The 15,719-nt window shown below is 45.6% G+C and overlaps 1 protein-coding gene across 1 annotated transcript in view; it reads left to right on the forward strand.

The window, feature by feature from the left end:
- csmd2 (CUB and Sushi multiple domains 2) overlaps window positions 1–15,719 on the forward strand; it is a gene marked incomplete at its 5' end in the record, with an annotated part of 216,943 nt that overhangs the window by 128,796 nt on the left and 72,428 nt on the right. Inside the window, 4 exon segments of the mRNA XM_084484866.1 lie at window positions 4,119–4,245; window positions 12,207–12,409; window positions 12,881–13,072; window positions 15,143–15,281. Of these exon segments, the coding sequence (XP_084340992.1) occupies window positions 4,119–4,245; window positions 12,207–12,409; window positions 12,881–13,072; window positions 15,143–15,281 (661 nt within the window).

Below are 15,719 nucleotides of genomic sequence, written 5' to 3' on the forward strand. Positions count from 1 at the left end.
CTTGAAGAGGGATGAAATACATACCCTAGATATGCAACTTGTTCTCTCAAGGGCCAAACCTTCACCGTGAGATCTATCCTGATGTTTTCCTGTGGGCGGAAATAGCTTTCACTCATCAACCAAAGGGTTGCATGGTCGATTGCTCCCGCGAGAGTCTGGCTGCCCTTGGGCAAGATGCTTCTCTAGCTGCAATGGCAGTCAAACGGATGGAGAGGGATAGATCGAGGAGGCATAGAGAGGCAAGATCAATTAATTCTCCAAGAAAATACATTTACATATGTAATGTTGAAATGTGAAGGGTTAGAAGCTCAGCCATACGTGAGGATCTTGGATTAGAGCCACTGATCCTCTGCTTAGAATGGAGTCAGTCGAGGTGGTTCGGGCTTCTGGTAAGGATGCCGTATGGCCACCTCCCTAGGGAGATGTTCCAGGCACGACCAGTGGTGAGGAGACCTCGGGGAAGACCCAAGACTAGGTGGAGAGATTATTTCTCAACACTGGCCTGGGAACGCCTCAGGACCCCCCCCCCTGCCCCTGCGACCCGACCCCGGATAAGCGGTTTAAAGATGAGAATGATGATCTTGAAATGTTGCTCGGCACACACAATTCTGAATTATTCCACTGCCTCTAATGCAGCCACCATTTTGGCTTAGAGTTCTAACCGCATACCTCTCTGTCTCTGCCCATGAGCACGCACATTGGCGAGTAACCACAGAATAGAAACTTGCGGATGTGTTGTTTGGTGGGAGAATCTCCCTTGCCAATTTTTTTATGCACTTATATGTGTGCTACACAACAAAACAAAACAAAGATGCACATGCATGTGAGCAACTAAAAAACTAGTTTGGAATAGAATGTTTGTCAATGATTAACCAACTGCCCATCTTCAGAATGTGCAAATTTTACTTGGGTCTTAGCAAACCGACCAAATCACTGAAGACCCAACAGTGGATGACATAGTGCAGTTAGCTGGTCCAGTGGTTTTAAAACCAGGGACTAGTGACCCCCTTGTCCCTCCCGGCCTACTTGCAACAGTGCGAATACACACACACACACACACACACACACACACACACACACACACACACACACACACACACACACACACACACACACACACACACACACAATGTTTTAAGAATATAAATGTGTTTTCAATTTACTTTTTGGACACGCAAATCATCTAGGCGCCCAGAAATATTCTTATAACCCCCACTTCCAGAATAACTGGTTTAATCCATAAAATAATATGTATATAATGAAAAATACAGTCAGCCAATAAACCCATCCAACCAGACATTTTCCTTTCTTGTCGGTGAAAACCCGACCCACACTTTTTTTCTCACTGAGATTTCACGAGAGTGAGAGAGCCACAGAGCTAGAGAGCGAGCGGGTCAGAATTCCACCCCTACCCTCCCCACAAACCACCTCCACAGCATGCGCACCTCTGCAGTGGGAGCGGCGATCGCTGGAAATAGGAAGAGGGGGAGAGGATATATTTAAGCTCAGCAGTGCGTGGAGTACCGGTGGAGTTCACCGGATATAGTTTGGATTCTTGTTTAAGAGAGGGATATGAATATGCCGATGGTAAATGTGAATTTCTCTTCATATGTGGATTTGATATACTGTACATGTTAAAGAAACAGCGAGAGATAAACAACAGGGCATGAGGAAGGAACAGAGCGGGATACAAACACGTGTGCGGGGAGAGATTTGTGATTGTTTTTTTTGTTTTTAAATCAGCATCACCACCACCTTCCCACTCGCAGTCACAGTTCATCGCCATCGTATGCGTCTTCATCCATAACAGGCTGCAGGGTCCTCAAAGCCTCCGACTGACCCCGGTAGAAGGAGAGCGGCTTTGTTCTGTCTCCAGGATTGTCTCGCGAACGCTCACAACAGTCACTTCACACGTCACAGCACTCTGGGGAATGCCTTTTTTTTTTAAGCTGCCTAAGAGGACAGCACAGAGGCCGGGGGGGAAATAACGCTTCGGTCCGGGTGGTTCTCTGAAGGCAACGCATTAGTTTAAGTGGAACCAGAAGAAATCTGGGTGTTGGGTCAAACATCAAACCATTTGCTACTCTCCACAGCATGTGTGTGTGTGCGTGTGCGTGCGTGTGTGTGTGTGTGTGTGTCTATACAGTGCAGTCCTGGAGATATGACAGTACTCGTTTCACAGCTCAACAAGCAGTAAATCCTCTAATGCCTCAGAGGGGCGCCACACCAAACATGAGCACAGCAACTGGCACCATCAGCTGCACAAAACGCCAGTGGGGGCCACGCTGGCGCTCGGACAAACATACACACACACGCTCAGACGCATGAAAGCACACACACACAGACCCTTTGCTCTCTCTTTCGCTCTCTCTCGCTCTCTCTTACATACACACACATGCACTCACTGCCCCCTCTTTGCCCTGTCTTTCGCTCTCTCTTGCTCTCTCTCTTTATCTTTCTTGCAAGCATACACACACACACACACACACAAACTCACTGCTGTGCATGATCAAGCATCTATCACAGAATCCACAGGATGAACGTTTAGTTTGAGAACATCAGCAAATACTGCAGCCCTGCATCGGATACGCCTCCACACATTTTGTGATTGATGACTCAAACTAAAAGCAAAGATATTTCCCTTGTGGCTCTCCAAATGTCTGATTTCTCTTGCTGTTATTGTTAAGAAAGATTGGAGGGAATAACATTCATAGCAAGTCCGATTCAGTTTTTATTTTTCATGATGGAATCTTCTGTCAGTACCTGTTGTGGAACATGAATCCCAAATAATGTCAAGTTATACAAATGATAACTTGACATAACTTGACAAACTTTATTTACATTGTTGATTAAAACACATTTTTATAAATGATGCACCTAGAGGTATCCCCCTTCCTCTCTCCAATAGAAAGGTGTTGAGCTGGTTAGCATTTACACTGTAGCCACAAAGTCTGATACTGTGCAGGGATAATGAGGCCAAAAGACATCTTTATCGTGTATATTCCTTTAGTTGTCTTGCATACATGTCCACTATGCCCCATAGTGCATTGCAAGGTTAGGCCCTCACCCATCATGGCCAATCCATAACACTCCCTGATGCTCACTCCTATCACCTTTGTTCCCTTAGTTGTTTCTGCACTGTAAGAATTTTCTTTGAAGATGTTTGGTTAATGCTCCAAGTGTGTCTTCCTGTGATCATGCTCTATTAAATCTAATCCTTTGCTGTCAAGTTTCCTAAAATACAAAACTTTTTTAATCGGTTCTTCAGTCTGAAGGATGACATCATGGCGGGGACAAAAGTGGATTGCCTTGACAGCAAAGACATGCCTTGGGTGTTGGGCGAGTCTTTTGTGTTCTTCTGTCCACGGTTTGTGTTGGTGTATGTGTTTGTTTGTGTGTGTACATTTTTGGTGTGTGTGTGTGTGCGTGTGCATGTGAGGTAGTATATGCAGTGTTTGGCTATGCACATACAAACGTGTGTGTGTGCGTCTGTTTGCTTGTGCGTGTGTGTGTTGACTTGGGAATATTGAGTGGAGCACCTATCATTCAATCATTCTATCATTCAATTGCCAGCAGGATAAATAAGCCCATTGTGTTTAGTACATGACTGTAATGTCAATAATTAATAATGATCAGAGAGAATTGATGCACTGCACTTTATTGTAAGTGGTATGATGCACCTTCCCCGCTTAAAATTTTATTAGGGCATCAGCATGTTAACCCTGTCTCGCCCATTGCGAGTGCCTTTTTTTTTTCTTCTTCTTCTTTTCATTCCATTTCTGTGTGTAATAAAATGGTCGGCCTTTGATTTACATTTGTGCCATTCGCTCATATCTCAACCTCTATTTCAACCCATTAATAACCAATGTTGCATGATTCTCTCTCTCTCTCTCTCTCTCTCTCTCTCTCTCTCATTTTACTTTCTCCTATTTCTCACTCTCACCCTTTCTCTATTTCTGTTTCTCACTCTTTCCCTTTCTTTGTCTACCTCTCTCTCTCACTCTCTCTCTTATCTCTCTCTCTTATCTCTCTCTCTCTCATATCTCTCCCTTATCTCTCTCCCTCTCTCCCTTATCTCTCTTATCTCTCTCTCTCTCGTCCTTATCTCTCTCTCCCAGCCGAGTGCGGAGGCAGCATCAAGGATGACCCGTCAGGCCGGATCCTCTCCCCAGGATACCCGGCTCCGTACGAACACAACCTCCACTGCGTCTGGACCATCGAAGCCCCGCCCGGGAGCACCGTCAGGTCTGTCTCCTCCATCCACCCACCCCCACCCCTTTACTCAAGTTTACTAGTGCTGCAATGCCTTGGTGGATTTCCAATGCTTTTCCTCCAACAGGGGGTTTTTCTCTGTCTGTGCTCCCTCAGTCGGAAAAGATTGTGTTGTTCATTAGACGCTTTAATGTGTCTGGTTAGGAGGTCCATTTGCAGAAGGTTTACATAACTGGGTTGAGGGCATCTCGGGAGGCAAACGCCCTTAAGGCTAGACTATCCTGCAGTTTGGGTCAAAGTTTGTTTGATATTTAAAACATTTCGGAGCGTTCACCTGATGTTGGTGTGTGCGACAGAGCAAAGATGGCGGCTGGTTCTTCCATTCCTGTTTGAGTGCATGTTAGCCAGAACAGAATTGACACCAGTTAAGCCCTTGACGCAATTAAATGAGAAACCGCTCTTCCCACACATGCACGCACGCACGCACGCACACGCACACACACACACGCACGCACACGCACCCATACACAAACACGCACGCACGCACACACGGGCCAAAGATGCAGAAGAGGGGGACCACTTAATAGGCCCTGGAGTTGCAGCATCCTTGCGGTTTAGGAAAGAACCCGGGGAGTGAAGGGGCGGCCAGGTAGCGTGTGCGCGAGCCCCCGAGGTACTCCAGGCAGACGTTGATTGCGTTGCAGAGGGCACACTGTTCCTCATCCTCATCCCCCTAAGTGTGTCTGGCTGTAGGGGAGAGAAGGAGGGGGGGGGGGGCGGGGGAATACAGAAGAGGCGAAACAGAGCCAGGAGTGAGGCACGAAGAGAGAGAGGGGAGAGCGAGTGGGTGTCTAGAATAAAAAGGAGGTCCGTGCCCTGATAAATCAGATTAACTATTCCTAGGGGGTCAGGTTCCGGTGCTCATCAGTATGGGGCGTCATGTCCATCAGCGTGTAAGTGTTGGACGTATGGTCTCCTCAGGGCACTGAACATTTTAATGTTATGAATAGAGTTTTGCCCGGGCTAGAGGATTCCATTAAATTCATGTACTTTTTGGGGGCTGGACACGTTTGATCTTGTAGGAACCACCTGACGTTGAATACATGCTCACTAGGCGTTCCGTACGGGTGCACGACGGGCGCACGCGCTCGCTCCCACAGACACGACGGTGCCCACACGCACGCGCACGCACACACACACACACACACACACACACACACACACACACACACACACACACACACACACACACTGTACGTGCACTGCAGCCCGTATTTCTGCATGTGCACACGGGTGAGAACGTGTGCAAGTTGTGCAACACGTTGTACATGTTTCAACACTTGAGGTGAAAACCAGCATAGGTTCATTAGCGCCTTCTCGCACACCACTGGATACCTTAAATTCTCTCTCTCTCTCTCTATCTCTCTCTTTCTCTCTCTCGCTCTGTTTCTCTGTGTGAGTGTGGTGTACGGCTCTGTGTACTTGCCTTTGATCCCCATCCACCGGCATCCATTATAAAGCAGCATTTGCAATGCATTAGGGCCCAGGCGTTGGTTTGTCTGCTAAGATGCTAACGACCAAAGCTGGCGGTCTAATTAGAAAGTGCCCCGAGGGCTTGTGAGACACCTAGCTTGTTTTACACTACGCCAGATCAAGGGCTGGCACAGTGGTGGTGGTGGTGGCAAAGATTTGAAAATAAAATGGATGATCAGATGGCAAAAGGAAGAGACGTGTCGTAATAACAAGTGAAAGGGATTATTGAGTGTGTCACAGAGGTGGGGAAAATTTTTGTAAAGTGATGGATTCTCCCCTTTTTCTGCTTGTTATTACCTCATTCGCGCCTGCCCGACCAGCCCACCCTCCAAACACACACACACACACACACACACACACACACACACACACAAACACAGTTTTTATTGGAAGGAATTGCATCCCAGCATCATATGTGCAGCTCTATCTTGAGACACGCTGTGTGTGTGTGGGCGTGTACGTGTGTGTGTGTGCGTGTGTGGTGTGTGTGTGTGTGCGTGTGTAGCTACCGCACTTTTTTTATCTCACCCGTCCAATGCACAATTTGACACCTGCGCCTGGTCTGAAATTGAATTTGAATACGCTTTTGTTCCCACTATGATAGCATCACTTTCATGCCATTGCGTCACTCTTACCACAATACAAGAAGCAGACAGAGATTGATTTCCCCCTTACTATTTCATTTCATATAGAGATATCCCCCCCCCGCCCCCGCTGTCCCTAGTCTATCCACCTCCCTCCTCCGCCGCCCCCTTTGTTGGTTATTTTCTCCCCTGCTGTCAGCATAACACCTGGGGAATCTTCCAGTAGCCGTCGCCGAATGGGCCGAGTAGGGACGCGGGGGCGCAGAAATCATATCCTATTCAAGTGAAGATCAAATGTCACTTACATGATTGCACTGAGATGATTGATTGGGCTCTTCATTATCTCAAAGGTCCAGTCCAATCAAGGCAATTAGTGTTCTCAACCGAGACTGATGGCCGCGGAATCAAATGCACTGTTGTGTCAACGTAATGTATACTAGCTAGCTACAAGTGCCAACTCAGGACAGCACCCCCACCTCTTGGGGGCGCTGCAGTTGACAGAGGTGGCCTTCCAGCCCTGTGATGGATGAGTGACATGCCGCCACTGATATATGGTCCCAGTGGGCTGGCCGTGGAAGGAACACTGCCTTATATGGTAAAGAGGTTAGCACCCTGCATTTAGTTTAATTCACACACAAACACACGTATTCATATCCACACATCTGTGGCGGACAGATGCACATGCACATACACACGCACATACACACGCACACATTGTCGCGTGCGCCCCATAACAATAGAGACGGCGGAAGGAGGGAGGGACGTGTGCTCGGATCGCTCGCACCATCACGCTTCATTCTCTTCTGTCTGTCTTTTCTCTCATGAGACATAAGATGAGAGTTGCATGAGACACAATGATGTTGTTTATTGGTACATGTGTTGAATGGTGTTTTGTTAACGCATATGCAATATGATGGGTACATAACGTAAAGTCCCTTGGAGAAGCAGAAAAGCACGCACGCATGCACACGTGCACACACACACAGACACACACACATACACACACATTCCTGTCTGTTGTTGCCTTTTATTTCACCTGCTTGTTGTCTTTCCCACAGCCCTGAACCAGCCAGCCAGGGGGTTTGGACCAGGCCAGTATTGATGAAGTAGGATGTAGACAAGGGAAAAGATACAAAAGAGTAGAATGCATTGAATACATAGACAATCAGTGATTGATCATGATTGATCTTTCTCGACTGTACACATCCTCGGTTACCTCATCCTCTTTCCTTCTCCACATCACTCACTCACATGGAGTAACGGTGAGATGTGTGTTGATGATTGGATGGATTGATTGACGGGCAGAGAGATGAAGGATAGATGAATCGACAAAATGTTCTAATATAAGACATTACATAACACAGCCGAGAACACTTTTTAGGATTTACATTTTTTTTCCCTTTCCTTTCTTTCATATCCTGCATATTTTCCTGCTTCTTTGAATAATTTACTTCCTCCCACACAATCTAAACAAAATCCATAAAAGAAAACTGTGCGCCCACACACAAAGCGCACGACCACACACGTGCACAACACACACACACACTGATAACACCGTTAGAATGAAGGAAAACATATGAATATATAATGGTAGCATTTTTCCAAACTCACTAACAATATCAAACATTCGTAGCCCTGGTGGTGCAGTGGGAATCAAACCCATGGCCCTCCCGGTCATGGGAGTGTACATCTCTCGCCTCACCATCCTTTGAGCTGGATAACCGAATCAGTGTAGACCTGCCACCCCTGAAGTGACGTAAGCATGCATGCTCTTACGCGATGGAATTGCACATATTATAATTAACTTCCTGCAAATCCTGCGAAGCATCCACCACTCTTCAACCTCTCCCTCCCTCTCCTCTTCTCCCCTCCCCACTCTCCTGATCTGGATGTGTGGCGGGTGTGCAGGAGGCTCATGCTACCATTAGCATATTGTACCTTGCATTAGCATAACCCCCCCTGGAGGCGCTTACATGAGGTGGGCGGGCGAGGGGCTTTGAGCTCGTCTTCTGCTTCTCCTGAGAGCGAGGCGCGATATGCTAGCCTACCTGCACAGTTGCCTTATCGCGGTAGCATTAGCGTAGCGGGAAGAAAAAAGCTCTTGACGTGACTTGGCTATCTGCCTGTCCATCGGATAGCCCCCGCTTACACCCGTTGGCTGAGGTTGTTCATGTATGTTATACTTAAACCCCCTCGCTTGAGCTCAGCAGTTAGTCCCCCATTCATAAGTGCAAACCTATCAAGTCATCTGCTAATGGTTTTCTATAGCGAGGGTGACGGCATAAGCTAAACGTTTATTTTTTTCCCGCTGAGCTCGGCGTGAGAGGGGGCTATGCATCGCTGGCCGAGAGTGCCGGCAGAAAAGCAATAAGCGAACAAAGCAAAAGGGGATCAATTATTTTTTTCATCATGCTGGTCCTTTCATAGACATGCTGTAATGTGCGGCTCAGCGAATACCCAGACTGTTTCAGTGTGTTTGTTCATAGCAGCCTCTCTCTGTTTTTCTGTATGTTCTTTTTTGATTGTATGCACCCCACCCCCCAACACACACACACACACACACACACACACACACACACACACACACACACACACACACACACACACACACACACACACACACACACACACAAAAACAAACAACAACAATCCCTACTATGTACGCTTGGCACACACACGTGTGTTTTCATTTCATTTTTTTTGCAACCCTGTCTGCACGTGTTTCTCCTCATATGCTGATCTTGCGTACAGGCTTGTCAAGTGTTGCGCCAGGGCTTGTCATGTTGGTTATATGTGATATCCTCTAATGCTGCGGGGTAGCCCTGGGCTGCAGCCAACACATCACATAGCTGCAGAGCCTCAATTTGACACCAATTAGGCAGCAATGCAACACACTGGTGGGTGAGGCCGACGTATCAGTGAAACACTGCTTCGCGTACATACATCAGCTGTTGCTCCAGGCCCAGGTTTGTGCGTGTGTTTGTGTTAGAATTTATTTTGCCACCCATGTGTGGGGAAGTGAACAAAAAAAAGGGCTAATTTGAACACGTCAGGTTTAGTCGGACGCACATCCCACTGTGCGTGCCTCTCTGCATGGACGCATGGGTGTGGATGTGGTCTGCCTGCTGTTTAGTCTGTGGGACTAAAACTGCGAAAATGATGGAATTGTCACTTTCCAGGCTATCTTCTACTCCACAGAGGCCGGTGCGGGATAATGTGCGCATGGGGTCCCGAAATATGAGCAGTGCATTACAGATATAGTTTAAACAAGAACAATGAGACACATTATCAGAGCTCTTTGGCTAAATGCACAATGGATTTAATTACCTACTGTGTGTGTGTGTGTGTGTGTGTGTGTGTGTGTGTGTGTGTGTGTGTGTGTGTGTGTGTGTGTGTGTGTGTGTGTGTGTGTGTGTGTGTGTGTGTGTGTGTGTATTCCGAGCTAATCCAGGACCAAAATATTTGTATCAATTGTCGTCCATAATTCATGCCCTCAATTATTTATAGTAGTCCAAAATAGGTTATCTACAAGCAGACAATGGATCTGCATCTGCTTATAATCATGTTTGGGTGGGCCTGTATTTGTGATTCAAAATAATCCTTTTATTAAGCTCTTATACAGACTGCTCTTTTATTCCATTCCAAAGTATGTTTATTATTCACAGACATTGTTATGGGAAGGGTGCACTTATTGTTTTTTTATTCACTGGGACTTCAGCACACGATCGCACTCACGGACAATGCACTCAATGCAAAGAAGAAAAAAAACATGTATTGAATAGCTCTCGTGTTTACTTTCCAAAGCACTGTGGATAGCACACAAGAGAGTGACTGTTGACCTGTCACTGGAGATGACAACTATTTCAGAGAGGAATCCAACTACAATAGTGTCTCGTTCCAATGTTACCTTTCAGAAAGACAAGAGCCATAGAATACGAAACCTATACGTGATATTGAATTTTGGTGCGACACAAGATTTTTGTGCAGCGATTCAAACTACGTGAAGTCGATCGCACACTTTCACTGTAGCCGAAACATGTGCAGAGAACATTGCCTCACAACCTTAAATGGGTGAAGAAGCGGCAGTCTGTTCGCGGACAGATGCCACCTTTAATATTGAGTGTCTGGTGCCAAACATAAGTTGGTGAAATAACATTGGTTTTCTTTCTGCTGTGAAACATTTTGTCTCTTTGGTCTTATCCCCCGGTCTCTCCCCATGACCACACAAACAAACGCACACATCCACACATCCTTCTATATTACACACACACACACACACACACACACACACACACACACACACACACACACACACACACACACACACACCAGAGGCACGTGCCGGCTAGAGTATGCTTGATTGGACCGTTTTTCTAAAAGGCCAGCTGTGTGGCAGATGCCGGAGTCTAAGTGACATGTAGATGTTCTGACAGTCTAATCTTTCCGATGTCAGGAGTGTGCTTATTAAACGCTGTGGCAGCCAGCGTCTGCACAGTGCAGGCTGCCATTGTGGAACATCTGAGGAAAACTGTGGAATCTGTCTGTGCGTCTGTCTATGACCACACTTTCCTTGTCACTGGACCTGTAAAGCTTACATTGCTATTTTCTTATATCCTTTTAAATGGCAGAATGGCATACCTTTTCCTTTTCTTTTTCCTTCTCTTTTTCTTTTTTTGGCCGTCTCTTGGGCTTTAAATGTGAGCACAAGTCCACTGTTTCTTGAAGCTATAAGTATCTATATTTAGCTGTAGGAAATGTCAATATCAAGGCTATATTTGTATTACTATGATGATGCTACCTTAAAAGTCCCATTATATAATACGGTTTGAGCTGGGAGTCTTCCATTTTTTATTTGCACAAAATGCTTTTCAGGCCGAGATAAGCCTTTTTAGACTGTAATGTATTTGTGAGGTGAAACTAAGGAGTTTAGGTCAATACATAGACGTTTTAGCTGCAATAAGAAACGTGGAAGTCTGCCTGGCTATGTTAAACATTAGCTTTCTCCTTGGTCAGCGTGGTGGGGATCTCATGAGACTGTTGTTCTCATATGTTGGACTTTGCTTTATTTTATTTTACAAATCCAAGCACAAAATAGTGCTTCAGTTTAACAAATCGATAGGGTTTGCTTTTTATCCCATATCCTAATATCTTTATACATTGTCCCTGATGTAAGGATTGCAATGTGTAAGTACCTGACTATGGAAGCACTAAGTACCTTACTATACACCCATACAACTTCATCTTCTGGTGCTAACTAGGTATAGTCTGGCTATTGCCAGACCAAGCTCAATCGTAGATTGCACTTTGGTCTGGGGAGGCTGCTGTCATTTTCTTCAGCACAAGAGGCCTGATCAACGGGCCTAGTTCAAATGACTCTGTACGCAATTGGCTGCTTGCTGTCGATTCCCTGTCGTCATTGTGTTTAACCAGCCAATAGCACGCCAGGGGGAAAAGCCAGCTTGGTGATTGGCTCCCGCAAAAGCGTATCGGAAGCAGAAAGAAATGTATTGCTCTCCAGACCCTTCTGCAGGTTGAATTGATATCGCCAGCAGAATGGGCTAGGGTACCCAGTCTAAACTAGGTACTCACTAGTACATCACTACATGCTAATCAGAGGCATATAATGATAAATTAAACCTATCCTCCACATCAGATACACATTCATCATCGAGGAAATACAGGTCAACATGTCACCAGCGTCATCTGACCTTTTGACCTCTGGTGTTTCAATGAATATCTTTACTGTACCGGCGGCGATGTACTCTTGTTTCTCTTTCTTCTGACAAATGTATTTATTGTAAGTCGCTTTGGATAAAATCGTCTGCTAAATGCCCTAAATGTCAATGTAACTGTGAATGTGTTTTGTGTTTTCCTCAGCCTGCACTTCCTGGTCTTCCACACGGAGGAGGTCCACGACGTGCTGCGGATCTGGGACGGGCCCCAGGAAGGAGGGGTGCTGCTGAGGGAGCTGAGTGGCTCCGCGCTGCCCCCGGACGCCCACAGCACCTTTAACACCGTCAGCCTGCAGTTCACCACCGACTTCTTCACCAGCAAGCAGGGCTTCGCTCTGCAGTTCTCCGGTGAGCAAGGGGTGACACGGTGCACTGTGTTTATATAAACTTGTGTCCGTCGGTGAGGGTGTAGGTGTGTGTGTGTGTGTGTGTGTGATCGTCTATGTGTGATTTTGCATGTGTGGTTATGTAACGATGAACAAAGATGAAAATATGGAGACTGTTTATTATTGGGCAGTCGAAATCGGCCCATTTAAAAATGGGTCACTGTGTGTGTGTGTGTGTGTGTGTGTGTGTGTGTGTGTGTGTGTGTGTGTGTGTGTGTGTGTGTGTGTGTGTGTGTGTGTGTGTGTGTGTGTGTGTGTGTGTGTGTGTGTGTGTGTGTGTGTATAGACAGTTCATGCACATTTGATTTTTGATTTTTTTGGTGGAATCCATCCAATACATACAACTAGGCAAACAAAAAAAAAAAGTAACATATTAAAGATCTGATTTATTTTTAATACAAATGACAAAAATGTTTGTTTCCTTCCTTCCCAGTCTCCACGGCGACCTCGTGCAACGACCCGGGCATGCCCACCAACGGGACGCGCGGCGGGGACAGCAGGGAGCCCGGGGACCACGTGGTATTCCAGTGTGACCCCGGCTACGTCCTGCAGGGGGCCAGCAAAATAACCTGCACCGAGATCAACAGCCGCTTCTTCTGGCAGCCTGACCCGCCCACCTGCACAGGTGACCAAACTAAAGCAACGTTCCTAGTTTGGTGGAGTATTACTTTGCTTTAGTGACAAAGTCGATCATGGTATCCCAAGTTTCTTGCCAACGGTAGCGGATGAAGTGTGATTATTCCAACAAAAACTTGCATGTGAAAGTGCTTGAAAAGTTCAATAATAATGCATTGAATTATTATGATTATTACTAGTGCATTAGGACACATGTCATTAAGTAGCAGGTACGTTTGATGCATCGTACTTAATAATCCTTACATGTTTGGCTGCCGAAATTGGGGAGAGCCAACCCTGGGAAGATTTGTTTGAATCCCATAGTGATAACGAGATCCTGCATCACTCGTGATAGGAAGTCTCCTTGTGTGTGTGACGAATATGTCAGGCAGTAAAGGAAGGAATGTGATTGAACTGATAATATAACTGATAAACATCCGGGAAGCTATTCTTACACACGTGTATCCCGTCTCCTCGGTCTTGCCTTTTGGATGTTCTTTTCAGTCCCCCCCACCGTCGATATGAAGCGAGGCTGAGAGAGGTTCATGGATTGGAGCGTTATCCCGGTCAACCACAATGCAATTTCCATTCTCTTACTTCCTGTGAGCTGTGTACGCCTGTTCACCGTGCCGCGATGAAAGAAGAACATAACGAGAATAACATCAACGAGGAGGGGAAAAAATATTTGAGTTTTGACAAAGAATTTGACATAGCGATTATAGAAAACTTGTGCAAGGAAAACGGATATCCCTCTACTGGTGGTCCCTTGCTCTCTCTTGCCTCTCGCCACAAAACCCATGGAACTGAAGTCTTTCTTCCCACCTATAACGGCCCGTATGGGGTACCCCGTTCCGGGAGGTCTGTCGTGCGATGAGAACGGCCGGAAACATGGTTGCTATGAAGCAAGGCCTTAAAGCGGCAAATTCAATAAACGTGCCATCATCTCAACCTTTGCTGGGAGGGAGACGGAGAGATCCGATATTCCGATACTCGGAATATACAATAAAAAAAACACTACTTGTCTCCCCTTCCCCCTTCATAATGTAGGAATATGAAAGAAACTAAACCTCAGCTAAGGGGGAAGTAATTAACCGTTGTAATTATGACTATGTAATGAGCTGCCTTCTTTAATCTGGGTTTCTTTAGTAAGTTTAATAGCTATTTATTTTTGCTTTGAACCAAAACAGACTATGGTGCTGTGTGTCTGGTCACGATGGACATCGCAGTGTCAACAAGAGGGAACTCTTTATGAAGGCTTCTGAGTAACTGCTGAATGTCGTTGTCCTTTACTGCTGTCATTATTTTTTTATTTATCAGACTTTAAAGAGGAGCCACAAGAGAGTATTGCATCATACGCGTATTATAAACCAATGATAACACAAATCTCTGACAAATTATGTCAATGGTCCAACTTTCTGCGATTCTTCCACCGAAATGGAGTTGATGTGACACAACGCAACATGCGTTTGAAGCAGTAATCTTGTAGTATAAAATAGCAAGCGTGACGTTCCCCTTGAAAAGCAAACTCCAGCCAGCTGTGCTGTGAGTTGCCAGTTGGACCTGATTTTGTCTTAATATGACATATCCCAGATTTTAATAACTGAACATCACCCAACACATGAGCTACTAATGATAAGACAAGTTGACAGTTGCAGTTGACAACTCCTTCATTGCCAGTTCACACATCTCTGTCTGGCCGCAAAGAGATCTAATGAGCACAGATTATCATTTTATTTCAGAATTTTTTGGGGGATCTTCAAGCATGGGTAATGGTACTTAAGTTAAAGCCTTTAATCACTTTTATCTTTTTCTTTAACATTATTTTGCTAAATTCACCTACTTTTTCAGAAATGCATACCAGCAATATTGGGTTGATTTAGGACATCATATATGGTTCAAGAATAAAAAAGTGCAAAAATGATTCATGATGATTGGCCAAAATCATGGCCAATCATATCAAAACTACAACAATCAATTTAATTTTGTTCCTTCGGATTGACACTAAACTGTGAAAGTTACACAAGTCTGTATTGACTGTAAATGCAGCTTTCATTGAGGTACCTCATATCTTATCTCGTAGCTCCATGTGGGGGGAACCTGACCGGCCCTGGTGGTTTGATCCTGTCCCCGGAGTACCCAGAGCCCTACCCGCACGGCAGAGAGTGTGACTGGACCGTGTCCGTCACCCAGGACTACGTCATCGCTCTCAACTTTAATCAGTAAGCTCAACCCTGAACCACGCATTACATACAGCCATTCAAATTCTAGCCCTTAAACACAAAAAGCCCCATCTCCTGTTATTGTTGTTAGTTTACAACGTTTACTGCTAACCAACGCTCTTCTCCAAAGTGCCTGGGGATCTTTTAGATGGAAGGTAACATTATTAAAGAGCTGGCAGGAGTTGGAATTTGCTCAGGAATGCCTATAGGTATTCTGCTGATATCCAAACTCATAACCTTGGGTTATGCTCAGAGTCAAAAACTGTCCGCTACACTACTCTGCACTTTAGTTTGGTTGAACTCCTAAGAACTAAACCCAAAAGTCCACACAACATAATTTTTCTCATTCTCAAATCAAGTGCAGACATTGCCGTTAACAAGTTTCTCAATCATCAACTTTACTGTTCATCTCAGGCTGCCTTAACAACCCCTTGTTGT

The sequence above is a fragment of the Micromesistius poutassou genome, assembly GCF_964030765.1.
Source record: "Micromesistius poutassou genome assembly, chromosome: 20".
Classification (NCBI taxonomy): Eukaryota; Metazoa; Chordata; class Actinopteri; order Gadiformes; family Gadidae; genus Micromesistius; species Micromesistius poutassou.